The 22,193-nt window shown below is 35.5% G+C and overlaps 1 protein-coding gene across 5 annotated transcripts in view; it reads left to right on the top strand.

The window, feature by feature from the left end:
* Nucleotides 1–22,193, top strand: part of LOC150106037 (BTB/POZ domain-containing protein 2-like) — a 120,479-nt gene that overhangs the window by 49,997 nt on the left and 48,289 nt on the right. For 4 of the 5 annotated variants that reach the window (XR_016548418.1, XM_090393780.1, XM_090393781.1 and 1 more), the window contains exon 2: nucleotides 18,547–18,779. Coding sequence is in view for 4 of the 5 variants with exons in the window: in XM_090393780.1 (XP_090249906.1) it covers nucleotides 18,553–18,779 (227 nt within the window). In the remaining variant the exon portion in view is untranslated. Of the gene's footprint in view, nucleotides 1–17,090; nucleotides 17,163–18,546; nucleotides 18,780–22,193 lie in introns of those variants that run through there. The other variant, XM_090393779.1, reaches the window with a different exon arrangement.

Here is a 22,193-nt window from a genome sequence, read left to right as displayed (position 1 = left end):
ATAGAAAAGAGTAATCATAATGTGGGACTTTAATTATCCAAATATTGATTGGGTAGCAGTAGAATCTTACGAGAAGAATGAAAATGGATTTATTGAGCTGTTGCGAGACAACTTCCTCAAGCAGCATGTGACAGAAGGAACTCTAGGTCAAAGAGTGTTAGATTTCATTATAGTGTCAGAAGACGTGTCAGTTAAATGTGTAACTATTCTGCTTCCAGTTGATGACAGTGATCGTGTGGTACTCATTTGGGAAGTGATGAATGTTCCATTCAGAAAAAGTTATATGCTGAACAAAACAGCAGGAAATTATGACTAGCGATGAGTATACTGAGTTCAGTGGAACGGGATCGGTTGCTTTATGGGAAAAATATCGACATTGCATGGAAAGTATTTAAAGAATATTTAAATGATGGAATATTAGAATGTGTCCCGAGAGTTCGAAGAATAAATAGGTAGGAGGCAAACGAATGTGTAACGTTATGAAGCAAGAGATTCGTAAGAAAATGATGATATGGAAGGAATACCGTGTTTATAACGATGATGTTCGTTATGAAAATTATAAGCAGCAGGCTAGAATACTCACGACTGTTGTATGGAACGCAAAGTGTATGTATGAAAAGAAACTGGCTCTGCGTGCTAAAGAAAACTCATGAAAAATGCAGATGGCATGAGGGTAACAGAGGCAGAAGAGGTTGTTCAACTAATGAGTGCCCAATTTGTTAAAAACTATCAACCTGTTGTATACAACATTTAGTTCACTACTACCTCTTCGCTGGATGAAAAAACTGGTGTATGAGGACGAAGTATCAGAGCATTTGCACAAACAATAAGAATTCAGTAATAGGGACCGATGGAATTTCAGAATGGGTGCTAAAAGTGTCAGCTTAACTGGTTATTCTTTTTACCAGGCTGTTTAATGAGTCTCAGAACAGGGAAGATTTTGCAGGCATGGAAAGAATGTATGGTAATTCCATTGTACAAGGGTGATGCAAAGACTGATGTATCCAACTCTAAACCAATCAGTATCTCAGGAATTGTGGTGAAGATTTTGGAAAAACTGGTTAGGTCTCGCATTCAGAAATGGGTTGATAGTGAATCTCTACTCTGCAATGAGCAACATGGGTTTGCTAAGTGAAAGTCATGCTTTAGCAAATTGTTTGCATTCTATAGGAATATTACCATTCAACTAGACAAGGGAATGGATACAGCATGCTACTTCTGGATTTTGATAAGGCTTTTGACAGAATACAGCATGGTAGACTGTTACATAAATTTTGAGAAAATGGGTTTGGATTATAGAATATTAGCGTGGATAAGAGGGTGGCTGAGTGACAGATATCAAAAAGTGGTATACATGGGATATGAGTGCAAGAATAAGGTAACAAATGATGTACCACAACGATCAGTGCTTGGCCCACTATTATTCAATCTGTACATTAATGGTATTGGGGAGGATTTGACAAGCGACTTACAGCTATTTGCTGATGATGCAAAGATAGGTAGGGTAATCAGGAATGCTGCTAATATGCAGTAATTGCAGAATGATTTGAATAGACCGGAATTGTGGGCATGGGAGAATGGATGTCAGTAAATGTAAAGTCATTCACTTTAACATGATTAGATATTCAATGTCATTATAACGGTGGGATCATGCTTAGAAGAAACTGATGAAACTGGGAATCTTGGAGTGTTAGTAGATAGGAAGTTGAAGTTCAGAGGTGCCATCTAGCAAAGATTGTAAATTCAGCTCAAAAGATAAATGCAATCCTGAAACGAACGTTCACATGTAAAGATAAGCATGCCTCTTTACAAGGCCTTGATAAGACCTCACTTAGACTATTATGCGCAGGTCTGGTCTCCTGGTTACCGTTGTGATTCTGATATATTGGAGAGTGTTGAGAGGATTTCTCATGGAACATACACCAAATAACATTTTCGATGCATTGTTTTATGGGATTTTCAGAAATTGTATGCCATACATGGTAGCTTTTTTTATAGGAAGTAATTGTTGCCCTTTCGTTATCTGACAACATTTTCGACATAAAATGTCGAGTTTTTTCAAGAGACTCAAGTTTCGTTCAAAAAAATTGACATCTTTATTTTTATATTCTGAATGGTTCGTTTAAATATGTCTGCGCAATTTAGCTGGTGCTAACGAATGCAGGGGATATTCAATTGTTTGCGGATGATGCGAAGCTAGGAAGGGTTATTAGTAATAGTGCAGATGTAGTAGCCCTGCAATTGGATTTGGATAAGCTAGACAGATCGGTAAATGAATGGGGGTGTCGGTTTAATGCAGAAATGTAAGGTCTTGAGGTTTGGGACACATCGATGGGAGGAGCTATACTGGAGGAAGTAGGGGAGACAAGAGATCTGGGGTTGATGATTGATAGAAACCTGAAATTTAGGGGACATATTGCAAAGGTGGTGAAGGTAACACAGAGGATTGCTGCAATAATGAGAAGGACACTGACCTGCAGAGATAAAAGAATTATTATTCCGTAGTATAAGACTCTAATCAGACCACACTTGGACCATTGTTCTCAGATTTGGTCCCCAGAATTTGAAGGGGTTAAATTAACTGTGGAAAGGGTACAAAGGCGGATAACAAAGATGGTTTTCAGGATCTACAATGTTAGTTATGAGGATCGGCTGAAGGAATGGGGACTGCAGAGTTTGGTGGATAGAAGGAGGGGTGATATGATTGAGACTTTTAAACTGTTGAGAGGTGGTTACAGAGTTGACACTGGGGAGTTCTTTCGCTTGGTTGAACAGCGGAAAGGAGTGATGACAAGAGGCCATCCCTGGAAGTTACGAAAGGAAACTTTGAGCAACAGGGTGAGGAGTGGTTTCTTTGCATGGAGGGTGGTGAACCAAGGAATGCATTACCTGATAGAGTGGCGAGAGCGAGAACAGTCAATGAGTATAAGGAGTTTCTTAGGAAGGACCTCCCACTATGAGTCTTTTGACTCCACGGAGGCCTGAACAATAATTAAAAAATTTTTTTTTTTTATTACATTGCATACATTTGTTACGGTTATTATATACATTACATACATTTGATTACATATGATACATTACTTACATTTTTTTACATGTGATATTTAAATAACGTACATTAGTTTACATATAATACATGCATTATATACATTAGTTTTCATTTGATACGTACATTACATGTATTTGGTTACATATGATACATCTTGTATGAGAACTAATTTCTTTGATTTCATCCTCGAAGCTTATATGTATCTCAGGATGACACCAGTTGGTTATTATGTATTGGTTTTTTTTTTTTTTTTGCTGTGTTGGGAAGCTATGAACTCTATGGTTGAGAAATTTGCGCGCGCGAACTCTCTCTCTCTCTCTCTCTCTCTCACTCACACACACACACACACACACACACACACACAATAACTTGGAATGTATTGATGCGTCGCTGAACTGGAAGCCTGAACGAATATATTGTGTTTCATTAAGTTTGTATGGTATTTTGGGTGCGTGTTTCTTGTTCATATTATATCCTTAGAGCTCTTTTCAGGCTATTGTAGTTTGTAAGGTTTCTGTATTCAAAAGGTAATTTGTTTATCATGTCTGGGATGTAGAAGTTTCGGTGCCTTTCCGTAGTGATTATTGTATTTATATATGATATAATTAGTAGTCTGAGATCTTTTTATACGGTATGTATTTCTAACTGTCCTGTAGTTGACATCGAAATAATGTTTTAGCAAAGCTGCATTAGTGACATAAATGTTTTGCTGTCAGTATTTTGTGTTCTGACATTGCAATGTATATAAGGTCGTGATTTTCTCTTTGTTCCCAAAAGATCAGTTTTGTCATTTTGTACTGTAGCGATATTAATCTATTTAATTTGTAGGGTGCATAGAAAGCATACGTTGTTATAGCGTATCTTAGTATATTTTGGCATAGTGCTTTGTATATTAGTGTTTTTAGATGTATGGGAACTATGTCTTTTAACCTGTGGAGTTTGTTGTGTAGATGGTTTATGTGGCTATTCCAGTTCATATCTGCATCGAAGTAAATTCCAAGGTATCGTATTGTTTCAACCTGAGTGATTGTAGTGGCTTTGCTGTTCTGTGTGTTTTTTTATGTTGGAAAGTGGATGTTGGATGGTTATATACTTGTTATCAACTGGTCGAGTCAGTGGATTTCTGAATATCATTAATTTTGTCTTTTCAGAGTTTAGGCGTATTGAGTTTTTCGTGAGCCAGTCTATGATCAGATTTATGTCATGTTGCATATTTGTTTGGACTATGCTTGCGTTATTATGGATGGATATTATTGCTGTATCGTTTGCGTACTGGAATATCTTACCTTTGAGTGGTAGCTGATTAATATCGTGCGTGTAAATGTTGAATAGAGTTGGGGAGGGTACAGCCTCCTGTGGTACTCCACAGGTGACTGGTAGATCTCTGCTTCGGTTTGACCCGATACGTGTGATATGCTTTCTATTTTCAAGGTAGTTTGTAAACCACCTGTGAAGAGGCCTGTCTATTCCAACATGCCTCAGCTTTTCTAACAAGATTTGATGTGTAAGCGTATCGAATGCTTTAGTTAGATCAATAAAGACTACCATGGCAATTTTGTTTTTGTCTAAGGCGGTATTAATTACGTCTGTAAAGTCTTCCAAGAGAGATGTTGTTCCCTTATTTTTCCGAAAACCATATTGTGTTTTGGGGATAATATGAAAGGTCTCAGTGTATGCTGTGAGTTTCTTCAGTATGATCCGCTCCATAATTTGATTGATAATTGGTAATGTTGCTATGGGTCTGTAATTGCTGATTAAATTTCTTTTTCCATGTTTGTATATGGGTGTGATTATGGCGGTCTTTAGCATACTTGGTATCTGTCCTGTTTTAAATATTTTATTTATTAGTTTTAGTAGGATAGGACTTAAACTAGTTGCATGTTGCTTTATATCTTTAGGTCTGATACTATCTGTTCCTGGGCCTTTGTTTGGTTTGATTTGATGTATTGAAGAGAGAAGTTCTGCTTCTTTTATGGTTGGGAACCATAGTGTCTGTTTTGATTGTGGTGCAAGTGGAGGGTCTCGTTTTGTGATTGGGGGAATATTTCTGTGCAGTTCTTGGATGGAGTCTGCAAAATATTGGTTAAAGTCATTTGCTAGTTGTTGGATAGGTTTTGCGTCTTTCATGAAGCTGTGTTTTATGGTTTCGGAAGCGGTGGTGTTGGGAACAAAATCTAGCATCTCATTGATCTGATGCCAAGTTTGTTTCATGTTGTTTTGTGCGGAGGTTAGTTTGTCTCTGTAGTAGCTTCTTTTTGCATTTCTGATTTGTGTTGTAAGGCGATTCCTTGTTATCTTATATTCAGTTTTTAAAGCTGTGTTATTTGGATATCGCTTTAATTCTTTCCATAAAGCATCCTTTCTGTGTATTTCTAGGATTAAGTTTTCTGTTATCTAAGGATTTTGTGTTGTTTTTGAACGAATTCTGACTTTCTTTGTAGCTTTCTTATATATTTCCTCCAGTGTGAGTTTAATGTTGTTGTATAAGATATCTGCTGAATCTGATGCCAGGTGTTCCCAGGCTGTTTTTCTTATTTCGTAGTTGACTATTTCTTCTTCTATTTTTGTTTTCTGTCGCTTTTCTTCTGTGGGACATTGCATGGATATTGTCTTGTTGTGCAGGTTTAGAGCGGTGAAGTAATGGTCTGCTACTTTGCACTTTATGACTGATACAGTGTAACTATTTGGTGGTGCTCGGACGTTTATATGATCTAGACAGGGGCAGTGATAGTATTTCCGAATATTTCTTCTCTAGTACATGATGTTATTGTTGGTATTAGATTATACACGGATAGTGTGTCTAGGTATTGTACAGTGTTGTTCTGGTTTTCGTTTGCAATATTTATGTTTATGTCGCCAATTATCATTAGGTGTTCGGTTGAGCATATTTCTTGGCTTGAAAGCCAGCAATTGAGTTCGTGCAAGAATTTTATCATGTTTAGGTTTGGTGGCCTGTAAATAGCATTTAGTATTATGCGATGCTGTGTATTGGTGGTTTTTGTGATTTCGAGGCAAAGGGTTTCAGCATGCTCAAACTGATAGGCCGTTTCTTTTGCTGTTAATTTTTGTTTGATAAATATTATTATTTCACCCTGTCTTTTTGTTTGGCGGCACGATCTATGTTGTTGGAAGCCTGGAATTTGGAAAGCAGTCGCTTCGTCATTAGTTATGGATACTTCTGTAAGAATCAATATGTCGATAATATCAGTGTAATTCCTCACATAAGCCTGTAACAATAACCAATGTTTTCGGATGCTTCTGATGTTAATATGCAAAATTGAGAGACCTCTGGCTGGCTTGTACTGTGTGTTGTTTCCATGCATCAAGCGATTCAGAAGTACAATTACTGATGTATTCTGGTGTGATTACATCTATCTGATGGTTTACATTCATTTTTGTTGTGTTGAGATCTTCTTATTGAACTAAGTTGGAGTCTTTTGTTTCGCTCTGGCAACCTGTCTATATCTTCCGAGCTTTTTATTTGTATAGACTTTGAAGTCTGACTTTCTCAAGAATATTTTGCCGTCTTTGATCCATAAAAATTGATACTTTTTTTCTGTTTTTTCTTTTCTTGCTTGGTACAAAAGATTCTGATTGAAGGGTGTTAAATACTCAGATAGAAAGATTGGCGTATTGTCTTGCGATGCATTTAAATCCTTGACTACTGTTTTTTTCAGTCTGCTGGCTTTTATGAGATTGTTTCTTGTAACCTTGCTTGTCAGACGAACTATGACTGGTGCGGGTCGTAGCATAATAGCAATAATAATAATACACATACTGCATCAGGGGGCTTTGGGATTTCCCGTGATCGTTAATCCGAGTAATAAATAACTCGAGTCATTTATGTTTCTTATAACTTAGCGATGTTCTAGTATTGACAACACTTCCCTTTTCCGCGATTCATCTGCTATGCAAGCAATGTTAGTGTCTTGATTTATATTTTCATCAGTATTCGCTTTTTCCAATCTCCTTGTCACTAGCTACGTGAACTGCTTGCTACACTTTTTTTAAAACTCCTTCTCTTAACCCACGATCCATAATATTTTAATTTCGGGTATACACAATCGTAATATTATACATTTATATGATGCCCACTTTATTTTTATGTGAAAATCACATAAGACATCACCAAATGATTGCAGTGCAATCCACCACCGATTTATGATTTCCTCAGGAGATATGACAGTGGTGGGAGAATCGAATGCAAGTATTCCATTCATCCATCCATCACTTGACTCAGCAGATTTTATTGACATTTTTAAAACTTTATACAAAAAATTTTCATACATACTTTAAACTATTAATTACAGCTCAAAATCTAATTTTGTTCGGAACCCCAAATTTTATCCGCAGAACCCTAGGATTCCGCGAAACACAAGTTGGGAACCTCTGCTCTAAACTAAACACTTCCAGTCTGCGTTTTTTATGAGCGCATTTATAATATTTTTTACTATGATGGTTGAGACTGGTTTGCTTTGTGGAGTTCTGTTGCTCGTGTTTGTGGAGAAACTGGTACCAATGCTGTGGAAAGCGATGGCTATTAGATTCGCTATTTTTGTTGTTAGTACTGATGATGTGTATGAGTTTGTAAGCACTCTTATGTTCATATGGTCGATGCATGATTTATTAACTGTATTTCTTAATATTTCTTCTCTTGTTGGGTAGGTTGTTGTCGAGTTAATGTTATACTGACAGAGTACAGTATATCTAGGTAGGCATTTATAGGCAGTAAAGCAGTGTTTCTCAAACTTCAGATATCCGCGTACCCCTTCTTAAATTTTCATTATTACCAAGTACCCCTAATTAATTAATTAATTAAAAATTAAATAATTAAACTTAATAAATTAATTAAGAATATTAATTAAAATTAAATATCTATTTTATTTGAATTTATATGTTCATGTAAATGAAAAAAATGATTTATTTTTGAATTTTGGTTCTCTAGAGATGTCAGACGACACACTCATCAATTTCATTTGATCCAGATGCAATATCAACGTTTTCTTGTTGCTTACAGCTACTTGTATTTGCTATATTGCTCTCTTTTGGGGATTTTATAAATCCAATCTTTAAACAATGATCCATATGTAAGAATTTGAAAGCTAAAAAAAAAAAAAAAACTGTATTTACTCGAATATAACTCTGTGTTTCCCAAAATTAAAGCTAAAAAATCGTATTGCGAGATACGTACGGAAATTTTCGGAAACTAAAGTTTTCAGAAAAAAACTGAAAATGGTGCGACTTACCAAGAAACTCCTACTCGCTATCACTACTTTTGGCATCGAGAACAGTTTCTTGGTATGCAACGTCAAAGTCATCTACCCAAATAGCATCATCTTCTTTCCCATTATTTCAAGGAAAAATTACCAGTAATTTACAAGACTTGAGATCAGTGGTGCACCCAGGATTTAATCTTGGAGGGGGCCGAGTACTCAAGATTTAAGCTTGGGGAGGGCGAGTAGAGTAGACGATTTGAGAATACACACAATGCATTGCTTACAAATCACTGATCATCTTCAGTGATCGCCAATACATGATACCTGTGATCTCTGGCCCAGCTTCGGCAAACAAAGTATCGCCGAGCACTACTTCGTTCGCCTTGCGTTCACAACGATTGTGATTCCCGAGAGCCAGAAGATATTCCCACCTTATGTGACTGCTAATCCATAAGTAGTATAGAAATAGAAGATACGACACAACATAAATAAATAAAAAATTTAATTAGGCAAAGATTTTGGAAATTTTTCTAGTCTTTTTTTTTCCCCATTTTCTTTTGGGGGGAGCCAGGGCCGGTTGGTCTCCCCTCCCTGGGTGCGCCAATGCTTGAGATACTTAGAGCAGAGAAGAATTGCATATGATTGGTGTGGTATTAACAAAAGATCGCGCGAACCAAAGACAAATTAACATTTCAACAGTTGAGTTGAAATGCTAATTCCCTTCAACCGAATTCTATAATATCTGAAACACATTCACTATATATTTCTTAGTTTTAACATGTTAACGACGGTGGTGGTGTCAAGCAAAACCATATGTTCACCGGCAACATATAGTTTTGTTTGGTCTATACAGCTGTTTCTGTTGGAGAGGGGATGTGATTCATTAGTTAGTGCCGTTTTATCTCGGTTGTCTCTAATTGCACTTTTTGTTGAAAAATATGACTCCTTTAATTGTGCATAGCCGAAAATTACCACGTACCCCCTAACGACCTTTCGCGTACCCCCGGGGGTACGCGTACCACACTTTGAGAAACACTGCAGTAGAGTATTGATGTTGACATCTATTGCAATAATGCAGTCTGCTGTGTGAATGGTGATTCCGTTTATCCCGGTAGTTCACGGAGGAAATTTTGCGAGTTTGTATTCGAAGGTTTTGCGTTAATAATGTATTTGTATTTTGCTTTTTTGTTAGCACTGACTTCTAATAGTAATGTTTCCGCGTATTGAAAGTTGGATGGAATTTCGAATAACTCTTACGTTCCTTAACGAAGGCCATAATGCCCCTCCCGTTCTATGTTTTCTACACAAGGTGTGGCATTGAAAATTGTTAATATTGCATGCATGTGACTCTGTATCGTTTATAGAAATTTCTGTGAGAATAAGATCTTTATATGTTTTTTTTTTTCTTTTCTTTTCTCCTCTCTTTAATTGAAGGTGAGTTACTCAGTGTTGTTTCTCCCGGAAGCTTCTCAACCATAACGCGAGGATACGGTGGTTAACCCTATGCTTCCCCCAGAACGGGCCGGTTTGCCAGTTCTGTGGGACGAAAAACTCGATTTTCTGGGGGAAAAAAATCCCTACCTCCATATGAGACCAACTAAGTCTTCGAAAGAGACCAGATAAAGGTTCCTCACATCACTGACGGGAATCGAATCCAGGTATTTCCGACCAAAGGGCTTCGTTTATACCGAGTGAGCTACTGAGGCTCGGTTTTTCATCCCGCATACAGAAGAATTTGCCTTGAGAACATACGCACAAAAATGCTACTGTTGGTTGGGACAGTAGATGGCGTTTGTGTAGGTTATGATGGTAGTGACGGTTCGCTGTACTTGGTGGAGGCAGTGAGTTGTAGAGTAGGTGTCCTCCCCTCGATGAGTTCAGACTCCTTGAAGGTGTTACGTAATAATAATGTAAAATGTAAGAGAATTTCAAGCCAGAAAGACGAAAATAGAAATAAACTACGAGTTTATGAGAACTAAAGACTCAGATATGCGAAAAGAGGATCGGAGTCGAGTGTATGTAATTGCCTCCGCTTCCGATCCAACCCGCCTGCCTGTATAACTTGGTAATATCTCTTCCCTAGATTGGCGATGGCAGTTGGTGTATAAGCATGGCTGTTGTTAGTTTAAGTTTTTTCCATGCAATAAGAATATGATCTCTGAGATTTTTGCTGCTTAGAGGTGTGTTGACTGGTGCTGAATAAATGAAGTAATATCTGCTACTGTCACATGAATTGGGATTCCCTCTACAGATAATGTTCTATGCGTAATTTTAGGATGTTTACTTTCTTTCTTAGTTTCGTGTTATTTCTATTACTTCCGTCAGTTTGTATTTTATGTCACCAGTACTTCCTAGCGAACTGTTCCTAGTACCTCTTCTACACTATCGTTATAAGAACTTTAAAATACTCTTCATAAAACAGTCAAAATACTCGCCGCCAAAAAAATTACTACCTATAGAAATTTTCTGCGGCCATTGGCAGCATGAAACAAACATGGTCGACATTCAACCAATTGCTTAACAAGAAAAGTAGAACGTTCTTGGAAGACTTCATCGCCAGCAATTTTGGTTAAGACACAGAACCACAACACCTAACAGAATCCTTCAACCAACACTTTATAAACAACATTTCACTACTCAACACAAAACCAACCCAAAACAGTCAGCAGCACACCATATTTTTTTGAAATTGCAACAAGTGCACCGATAACTGTTGGAATGACTTTGGTGTGTTGAAGCCACAGCCGACCAACTTCAATTGCCAGATTGACTAGTATTTATTAGTCATTTTTTACCCCAGGTCTTTGTTGTTAATGCTGTTATCACTGGGTACTGCGATATCATAATCCAAACCTGTCGATGTCCAGTGATTGTGATATCAAGTCAGTTGTGTTCCAAATGCGATCAGTATGTATTCTGAAGTCCCAGAGAATTTTTTCTGTTTCGTTTTCCATTACTGTCTCTATTTTATGCTGCCACCAGATATCAGATGTAGGAAAGCCATATTTTTTACTTACGTGCCAATGAATTATTTTGGCCACTTGATCATGTCGGCATTTATAATCAGTTTGAGCTATTTTGCTGCAGGCACTGATTAGATGTTCTACAGTCTCAACTTTCTCATTGCATTATCCTCATTTTCTGTTATAATAATAATTTTATAATTATTATTATTAACATATCCATAAGAAATCAAATATTTCAATACGTAGATGACACTGCACTACCAGCAATCCACACAGACATCAACACGGCTCCCTGCAAAGCATAACAAGACCAAAAATGAAATCACAACATACTTATACCAAAACGCAATTCTAATCAACGGCAGCAAAACACAGATGTTGATAATACACAACCCAAGAATCATACGCCCTGCATCACTATCCATACGCTGTCACACATACCGCGGCATTAACAACAAAAATACCTGCCAATGTTCCGAAATCAAACCTGTAACACATGCAAAATACCTTGGTCTTTACGTAGATTGCCACCTTAAATGGGCAAAACATATAGAATACCTACACACCAAACTCCGGATCATCGCAGCAAAACTCTTCCAAGTTAAAGACATTATTCCATCCAACATAAACTCCTATATCACGGCATCTGCGAATCCCTACTCAGATACAAATTAACAGTCTATGCAAACACATCAAACAACCACCTAACAAAATTAGAAACATTACAGAGGAAAATCGTGTCAACAGTAATCTGGACACCTTACACGCAACAACCAATATCCGACAAGCACATGGCGATACACAGAATTCTGAGCATTAAAAACCTGAAACACTACACGACATTAACAAGGAATTACTTCAACCTCACCAATCGAAACAACAGAGACACATCGTATAACACGACCCACAACAACTCTCTACATTCCTACACCCTTCAACAATTCATACGGTTCTTTTGTGAGATCACATCAGATACCCACGCAACTCAACAACCTACCAAGAAATTTAAAACACATAGATAACTACAGAAATTAAAAATCGAACTCTGGAAAATGTATCCAACAAAGTTAAGAAACCATTAACACTAATATACACGTCACAAATCACCAGCATCCAATGCCAACATCCCATACATCAGTGTTTCTCAAACTTCAGATATCCGCGTACCCCTTCTTAAATTTTCATTATTACCAAGTACCCCTAATTAATTAATTAATTAAAAATTAAATAATTAAAATTAATAAATTAATTTAAAATATTTATTAAAATTAAATATCTATTTTATTTGAATTTATATCATCATGTAAACAAAAAATATGATTTATTTTTAAATTTTAGTTCTCTAGAGATGTCAGACGACACACCCTTATCAATTTAATTTGATCCAGATGCAATATCAACGTTTTCTTGTTGCTTACAGCTACTTGTATTTGCTATATTGCTCTCTTTTGGGGGTTTTATAAATCCAATCTTTAACCAATGATCCATACGTAAGAATTTGAAAGCTAAAAAAAAATACTGTATTTACTCGAATATAACTCTAACTTTTTTCCCAAAATTAAAGCTAAAAAATCGTGTTGCGAGATATGTGCAGGAATTTTCGGAAACTAAAGTTTTCAGAAAAAAACTGAAAATTGTGCGACTTACCAAGAAGCTTGCTCCTACTCGCTATCACTACTTTTGGCATCGTGAACAGTTTCTTTGTGTTCATCGTCAAAGTCATCTACCCAAATAGCGTCATCTTCTTTCCAATTATTTCAAGCAAAAATTACCAGTAATTTACAAGACTTGAGATAAATAGAGCAGTGAAGAACTGCATATGATTGGTACGGTATTAACAAAAGATCGCGCGAACCAAAGACAAATTAGCTCAACAGTTGAGTTGAAATGCTAATTCCCTTCAACCGAATTCCATAATATCTGAAACACATTCACTATATATTTCTTAGTTTTAACACGTTAACTACGGGGGGGGTGTCAAGCAAAACCATATGTTCTACTGGCAACATATGGTTTGCTTGGTCTATACAGCTGTTTCTGTTGGAGAGGGGATACGATTCATTAGTTATTGCCGTTTTATCCTGGTTGTCTTTAATTGCACTGTATGTTGAAAAATATAATGACGCCTTTAATTATGCATAGCCCAAAATTACCACCTAACGACCTTTCGAATACCACACTTTGAGAAACTGCCATACATAAACAGTAGCAACAACATAAATTGTGAAGCCTATATCCCACTCTCTTTCCAATAGCTAACCCAAGCTGCGATGTAGGTAGGATTAACTCGCTTCACTCAACCACACGTAACCAAAGAAGCAGATTATGTAATAAAACAGTAAAGTATACAACAATAAAGAAGATACTGATTATTATGTGACAATATCATTAATATAATACTCTCATGTAACATGAAGAAATAATGTAATAAATTATTCTTATAATTAAAAAATGATATAAACAAAAAAAAATTATACAAAAAATTCTGAATAATCTTCATTGTTAACTTTAGAAGTACATGTGTTAAATACATAATATAGAGGCAAAAAATACTATTAAAAATTTTAGTTGAAATCAATGTAGAAAAAAAAAAAGACTTAAAGCTGAATTCTGTAAAATTATAAGTTGCAATGTCACTCAAGATGTCTATTGTATATGTAAATATTTTAACAATCAATAAATTACTATTACTATTAAAAATTATTATTATTATTCTGTATATTCTATATTCAAAAATTCTGTATAATCTTTATTGATAATATTCGAAGAACATGTATTGTACATACATAATATAGAGGCAAAAAAGTATTATTAAAAATTTTAATTGAAATCCAATGTAGAAAATGCAGCACTTAGTGCTGAATTCTGTAAAATTATAAGTTGCAATGTCACTCAAGATGTTTATTGTAGGTGTAAATATTTTAGCAATCAAAAAATAAAATATTATAAACTTCCATGAATTTAGAAAGATTCATTGTTTATTTATTAGTCAGAGGTGACTAATAAACAATGAATTGCTATTAATAATAAAGAATTCATTATTATTATCCAAGGTATCCAATTAACTAGAAGAACTGTCATCAATATAATCATTATGCTGATCATCAGCATACAGCATTATATTGTTGTATGCTGATGATCAGATTATATTGCAAGACAGTGAAGATGACCTTCAAAAATCAGTTTCTGAATTAAACAAAATAAGACAACCAAAGAATTTAAAAATTTCACAAAAGAAAACAAAAGTTGCTACATTAAAAGGTCGAGATCATGTTAGATCAAAAATAGTTATAGAAAATAAAATAATAGGCGACATTTTATTTAGTTAGGTTGCATAATAATATATCTAAAGGACAAAGAGATAAAAATAATAAAGAAAATTCATTTTTTTTTAAATTAAGGGGGTATAAAATCCACATTGTTTCAAAACCGAATAAGAAACTCAAAAATTGGAATCGGAGAGTTTCATGCCGAATATAGTAAACTATAAAGTATCGGCGAACACTAGCGTGAGCTAATGCAAGTGACCCTAGTACGTAGTACAATGCCGGGCAACTCTGAAGCTTATTAGCTCTTTATATTTAAGTAAAGAAAATTCAGAAAATCTGTTGAACTATTAAAAGGACACTGAAAGAAACAAGAAGAGAAACCTTTTACAAAGCAATGGCCACTTCCATTGTATTATATGGTTCAGAAATATGGAATGTTAATAAGAACGATCTAAAATACAAGCAGCAAAATGAGATTTTTAAGAACAATTAAAGGATGTATAAAATTAGACCATATAGAAATGAAGACATTAGAAGAGAGTAAGGAATTTACAACATAAACGAAAAGATCCAGGAATACAGAGAAAAATGGAAAGATATTGTCTACAAAAGAGGTGAACAAATATAGACCAAAGGGGAAATAGAGAGAGAGCTTATCTCTTATTCGGATCTCTGTTCTGACCAGCGTCAATAGGTTTACTAGGATTTTCGATGCAACCTTCTAAATGTGAAAAATACTAAACTTGGGTGGATATGAGATTAAGAAAGGGTTAGCAGCTGTAGCGATAACTAAAAGTGAACACTAGGTGTTTCTGGATGCTGAGGAGGCTACGAATTCGATACTTTTTATAATAGAAAAAGTAGATGTATGTACATCTGGATATTATCGAAATAATAACTAAAATATAAAATCTTATTTGGCTCCCGATACTAATCAAAATATATCTTTTAAGCATGATTAACTTTCTGAACCATTTTGGAATCTTTAATTCATTATAATCAATAAATACATGATTATATCTATGACTGTGTGTAACTGATTCGTGTAATTTGTCATCAGATTAGACAAGAAAAGAAAGAGGAAAGCTAGTTATGAAGTCGCCTTGAAAGTTCTAAAATGAGAACATTAAATGAAAATTAATTTGTTGAACGAAGTATTTTATTTTATTTACCTGTCACACGGATGTGTTCTCATTACTGGTTTCTGAGCAACGTAATTTGCATTCATTTTTCGGAAAATCTCAAATAGTAACGTGTCCAATTTCACCACTATTTGGATTGCCTGGCCAAACATTTTATTTCAGTAGTATAATTGCTTCGTTTGCTGATATGTTATAATAACATTTCTCTGATATGTTACTTGGTCGATAGCCTGAAGATATGCCATATATACACACGCACACTGTAGTGATCCTCCTCTATTCTGAGGATTCAGGAATAAAGTAGTTCTGAAGGTCACACCCAAGAGAGCATAGAGTGTTGTACCAAGAGCCCTTTGGAGCAACTAGTGAATAATCCATGCTGACACATACTCTACGAGAACCTCTCTGAAGCAAAGTCAAGCAATGGAGAGGGGACAGGGCACTCTCGTGTGTGGCAAACATGCCCGAATTTCAACTAAAAATCCAATAACGAAGATCCAATAAAAAAATAAAACAATAGATTCTGTTTTAAAAACAAAAGAAGGGAAGAAGCATTTCAACAGCATTCACAGTTTTGTTTTTCAACAGCATTCACAGCAGTCACCACCACAAATTACAGACATATAAAGCTAACATCTATTAACACAACAAGTGTTAATAGATGTGTCATTATATCAAGATGCCTGCTCAAAGACCAATCATGGTACTTGATGACTGAGGCTCACAATAAAAACTGAATGTAAATATTTCCAGCCTGGTTGACCGAGTGGTTAGGATAAAAACTCTCCAACCACCTGCTTGTTGGTCTTTTTTGTTCATCAAAAATATTGATTTATGTCATTATTACTTTGAACGAGGCTACGTAGCCTGGTGGTAACATAACTTCAGTGCTTTTCATAGATTCTAGAGAATTTTTCTGGACATTTTCACAGCTTAATACCTGTGTTGATCGATGCAGGTTAATGACGTTTTACCACCTTAACACATAAAATTGCATCATAAAACATGCAGTCATTAGGAACAAGATTGCCAGAGTTATTTGCCTTGTGTTTGTGTTGTGTTCCGAATATTTACGCTTATAAGAAATGTAAATATTCAGGACCACGACAAGAAATTAAACATTTGCAAACATTATTGGTTAAAAATATCGCCAACATTATTTGGGAGAAAGAAAAGACATCACAGGGTTTTTATTTATAAATTATAATTTCGAGTATTGCCATAACTGCTAAATCGGCAAATATGATTTATTTATTTTTTTTTTATGTTGTGCCCATACACGAGAGGCTGGTTGATCAACCTATACTACATTAGTGCCGTTTATGGATACATAATACGCTCATAGTAAGTGATATTCACTCTCTTCACATAATGGAATCTTCTAGATAACTAATCAGTAATATAACAAATATGTTGACCCTTCCTTATCTCTCTCTCTCTCAGATAATGGGCAGTACAGTCAGTTGAAAAGTGTCTTTTGTTTCTTGTATACCATACCAGACGTTTAGAAATCTGAAGTGGTAAGTTGTTGTTTAGAATTGTGCTAATTAAGTTTAGTAAAGTAAATTAGTGTCTGCTGTAGCTATTCATTCTTAGTTTCTTGTAGATGCGATCTCAAAATGAAATCGGAGTTTGGATTGTACATTTTTAACTCTAAATTATACAAATGTTGTATTAGATTATGGAATTATGATATTTAAAAACAAATCGCAAAGATAATGGGAGGGTGGGGGGAGAAGAACGCTGAGATCTACGAGCTGGAAGTAATGCAGATTTCGACTATACGAAATCAATATTATGCAACCAATGCCTTTCACGTAAAACAAAAATACCTACACTTTTTCATGTTTCAACTTTCGAAAAATAATTAGTAAGTTTGTCTAAGATGTAAGTGTTGTCGACTCATGTAATTTAGCGAACAATTTTAATTAAACTGGATTTAACAAATACTGCTATAACTTTTAGTCTATCCATTTATATCGAAAAAATAAAAATAAAAATACAAAATCAAATTTGAAAAAAAAAATAAAAGGTGCTAGGTGATATTATACATAGGATTTCTGCTTGCAATTTTTTCTTATTGTTGTTTTTTATTTATTCTTAAATAAAAAACAACAATGAGAAAATTACCACTATATTATAAACAACGTGTTTATAATATAGTGGTAATACTTTCTAAACTGTTTGCCAATTCTCAACAACAGCACTAAATGTCATGTTCTTTGTCATATATCGTTTCTTTTTTATTATTATTGTTCGAGTTGTTTTTCTTTGTTTTACTGCCAGGTTTCATTTTAAAATTGGGAATATAATTAGTGAAACATCTGATTTACTGAAAAAGTTTTAGTGGGCAAACAGGTGATCTGTATGAGTGAATTAATATGGTCTTCCCTTTGTAACCTGGAGGCTATATTTCGAATCTCACTGCACTGTAGATGTTTGTAAATGTTTTTCTGCGGTAGAAGAACCGGTGTGGGTTGTCTAATAATTGAGTTCACTTCTAGCTATTTTTCATTTTTTTTAGAATTGTTTATTCCAATAAAGGATATATTTTGGACTGCTAAATTCCAAATTTTTATAATCTATACTGGTTCCTTAAAAATCCAAGTAGATATCTGCTAACCGAATGCGCCATAAGAGGATGAGGGTTGGCAATTAGTTAAGAAGGCCTCGTCGATTCTCTGCATTCCTTAACAGGCTACGTGGAAGTCTTCTCCTAGTTATCTATCTTTGACCTCTTAAGCAACTCGAATATCTTCAGTTTTAAAACATTGTTTATTTTGGATACCAATTTTAAAATTTTAATTTATATATTTAAATAAATTAATTAATTTAAAAGCTGAGAAGATTGCTGTACACCGATATATTTGCTGATGTTATTTTGACTTTTTTTCTCTCCCACAGCTCATCATGGAAACAGTCAAAGGAAGACTTCAGTTCATTTTGAAAAACTCACAGCTTTCTGACGTGACCTTCGTATTTGGAGAAGGGGAAAACAAGACTACAGTAAAAGCCCACAAGCTCGTACTTGCCATGGCAAGTCCAGTGTTTGAAGCCATGTTTTATGGCCTTTTACAGGAACAGAAAGAAATATTGATTGCTGATGTCACACCAGAAGCATTCCAGATTATGCTCACGTAAGTCGTTATGTTTTTCGCAGTTCTGTATTCTGATCTCTTCTTAATCTCTTTAATAGCTAATTAAATATATAAACTATAATGTTTCAGACTTCTTGGACTTCTCGTTTGCAGGTGGGAAATGTGCTTTGAGCAACTTTTATTTCACAAACAGTCTTAGAAATCACGCAATAAATAGACAGAGAAGTTTATATAAGTCACTAACTTATGTAACTCTCTGATAGCCATAAATGACGAATTCACCCAAATTCTTTTTTCATCTTTTCAAATTTGATATTAAGGGTGTGGTCGTTGATCATTATTCAGAATACCAGCAACTAACTAAAGGGTGTCCCAAAATTCACGCAAGATTTAAATTTAGCGCCATTTGTGCGTAAAGTGTTGCCAACGAGAAAAAAAAAAGACAAAGTGACAGCTGACAGTTCAGGGTTATTAAAAATGGAGAGCTACACGAAAGAACAACGCATTTTCATTGTTGAGCAATATTTTAAAAATAATGAAGGTTTGGCAGCTACAGTTCGCAATTTTCGTACAAAATATCGTCGGAATAGTGATTTAACTCCATCAACTGTGAAAAGATTAATTAAAAAATTCAAGGAAACTGTATCAATTAGTGATCTTATACACTCTGGCCGTCCTTCAACAAGTCGTTCAACAGAAAACCTCGAAGCAGTTCGTGAGAGTGTTGCTGAGAGTCCAGGAACATCAATTCGGCACCGTGGTCTTGAATTGGGCATTTCGAGAAGCTCTCTACAGCGTATTCTCACGAAAGATTTACATCTTTATGCTTACAAAGTTCAATTGACTCAAGAACTAAAGCCTACTGACCACACACACAGCGAAGAGAGTTCGTTGAATGGATTATGGAACAACAACAAGTGGATGCTTATTTTTCGAACAAAATCATCTTCAGCGATGAGGCTCATTTTCATCTTGATGGCTTCGTTAATCAACAAAATTGTTCATTAACGAAGCCATCATGCATGACACCAACGTGTCACTGTTTGGTGCGGATTTTGGGCTGGAGGCATCATCGGTCCATTCTTCTTCGAATATGCGACTGGTAAAGCAATAACAATTAATGGTGCTCGCTATCGCGAAATGATAATCCAGTTTTTTGTGCCTAAATTGCAAGATATGGATGTAGACGACATGTGGTTTCAACAAGACGGTGACACATGCCATACAGCCCGAGAAACAATTCAATTACTGCATGAGTCATTTCCTGGTCGTGTAATTTCCCGTTTTGGTGATCAGAATTGGCCGCCCAGATCAATTAACGCCGTTGGACTTTTTTCTTTGGGGTTTTTTGAAGTCTAAGGTTTATGCCAACAAGCCCACGACCACCCACGCCTTGAAGGGGTAAATTGAGCGCTGTATCAACGAAATTCAGCCACATTTATGCAAAATGGTCATGGAAAATTTCGACAAAAGAGTGCGTATGTGCCAGCAAAGCCGTGGAGGCCATTTACCCGATATACTATTCCATGCATAACCCTATACTCTATGAATCAATAAGAAATTACAATTTTTAATTAAAAACCTGTGTTTTCTATCAAAATTACTTCTTGCGTGAATTTTGGGATACCCTGTATATAAAAGTCCAGAACATTTACAAATGTTTTAGCAGGAATAGTAAATAACAGAATATTCAATGAAATTCATAATAAATTCTGATCAGATATTCGATGAAGACAACACGTAGTTCTTTAATGTATGGAGAACATTTAAGTGAAACTTGCAAAATAATAATAATAATAAAAATCTTTTGATAATATAAAGGCATTCAAAAGAAGATATTGACAGTGTTTTTTCTTACTTGGAACAGCCCTGTCGATCTCAAACAATAGAAAATGTACTTCTTTTTGTCTCTAACTATTTTACTGATATTTTAAAAAAGACGAACTTCTAAATTATTTTTATATTATTGATTAGTTGTTTTGGTATTAAGGCTGGAATACATAAGGCTATGAGACCCGTGTATTATACCGTAAGTTGGATTACGTTCTGAAGGTCAACATGCATGCGAATACAGTCGACACTAAAATAGATATCAAAACAATTAAGAAAAATGAAATGGATGAAATATATATTGAAAGGTCGAAAAATACCAAGCCGCCTTGAAAGACTAGTATCAAAATCACGGAAAACAAGAACTTGTTGGAATAGATCACAGCAACAAGCAACATGCTGATCAACAAAATTAATCAAAACACTTAGAAAATGTAGTGCCGTTTACAACGAAGTAAGATGCTGCTTGATATTGGTGGTGTACAGTAGCATAACACAAGGAGACCACAAGAAATGTCGGACAAATATATCAGACAGTACATAGGCTTGAAAATATGGTCACAGAATAGCAGTACGGAGTGCGGTCCTCTAATGTTTAAACAGACCTGACTGTAGTTGACCATCCCGGATATAAATGTCTATAAGGTCCAATGGCAACAAATCCATTTTTTTTTCTACTAGAGCAGACTTATGCTCACCAAGCGACCCAGGTGGGGCTGTCGGTGTGCAACGAATTTCAAAGACGTCCACACATTGTTCGATTTGATATTAAGTCTAATGATCGTGCTGGCCATGACAGTCAATGGATATCTTCAGTTTCAAGTTATTTCTCCACATCTAGGACTCTATGAGCAGCAGCATTGTCATGCATATAAAGAAAATCTGGGCTAACGGCATCCATACAAAATCGAACATAGGGGATCGAAGAACTGTTTTTGGCAGCGCTGCGCAGTTATTCTTAAAAAGAATAATGCAAGTATTCTTTAAAAAAAAGATATGAAGGTGGTGTGGTTGTTGATCATTATTCCGAACTATAGGGCAAACATTGCCTCCACCATAAGTGTTCCTTTCTCTGGTGAATGGTGCTGTATTCCATGTTCTCTCCTGAACAAATTTAAATTCTGTATTGAAGACTAAAACGGAAGTAACAGAAAGTAGAAATGCGTCCAATTTCTTAACACAGTTCGGTTGAAAATGCTTTCACCTGTTACAGCAGCAAACTCAATAAACAGTTGGTGACAAGACATCGGGATTCCTCTTATTGTTAGAAGTTAGCATTGTGTATTCTGGTTGATGTCGAACTTGTCCAACCTTTGTAATGATTACAATCTCCTGAAACTGCGTCCTGCGACAATTCGTGACACATTAATCTAACGTGCCACCTCGTTTGCGATTGTCAAACAGTTGTCCAACTGATCGGCATCTTAAAGCATCATATGCAAGATGACTTGCAATCCCGAATATCTGGAGATAACCGAAAAGAGCAGGCCAAAGAACGGGAGTGAAGTGATGTGTTCGTGAACTGCGTTTTCATCGACATATGTAATCTATATTATGCGTGCGTTTGTTGAGTGGTAGATAAATTTCTATTGGATACTCGGAATTTAGATGCCCGAATACCTA

The sequence above is a fragment of the Typopeltis vanoorti genome, chromosome 6, assembly GCF_054136105.1.
Source record: "Typopeltis vanoorti isolate ZY-2024b chromosome 6, IOZ_Tvanoo_1.0, whole genome shotgun sequence".
NCBI lineage: Eukaryota > Metazoa > Arthropoda > Arachnida > Uropygi > Thelyphonidae > Typopeltis > Typopeltis vanoorti.
The sequence above is the reverse complement of the archived record's forward strand: the minus strand, read 5'-3'. Positions and strand labels throughout refer to the sequence as shown.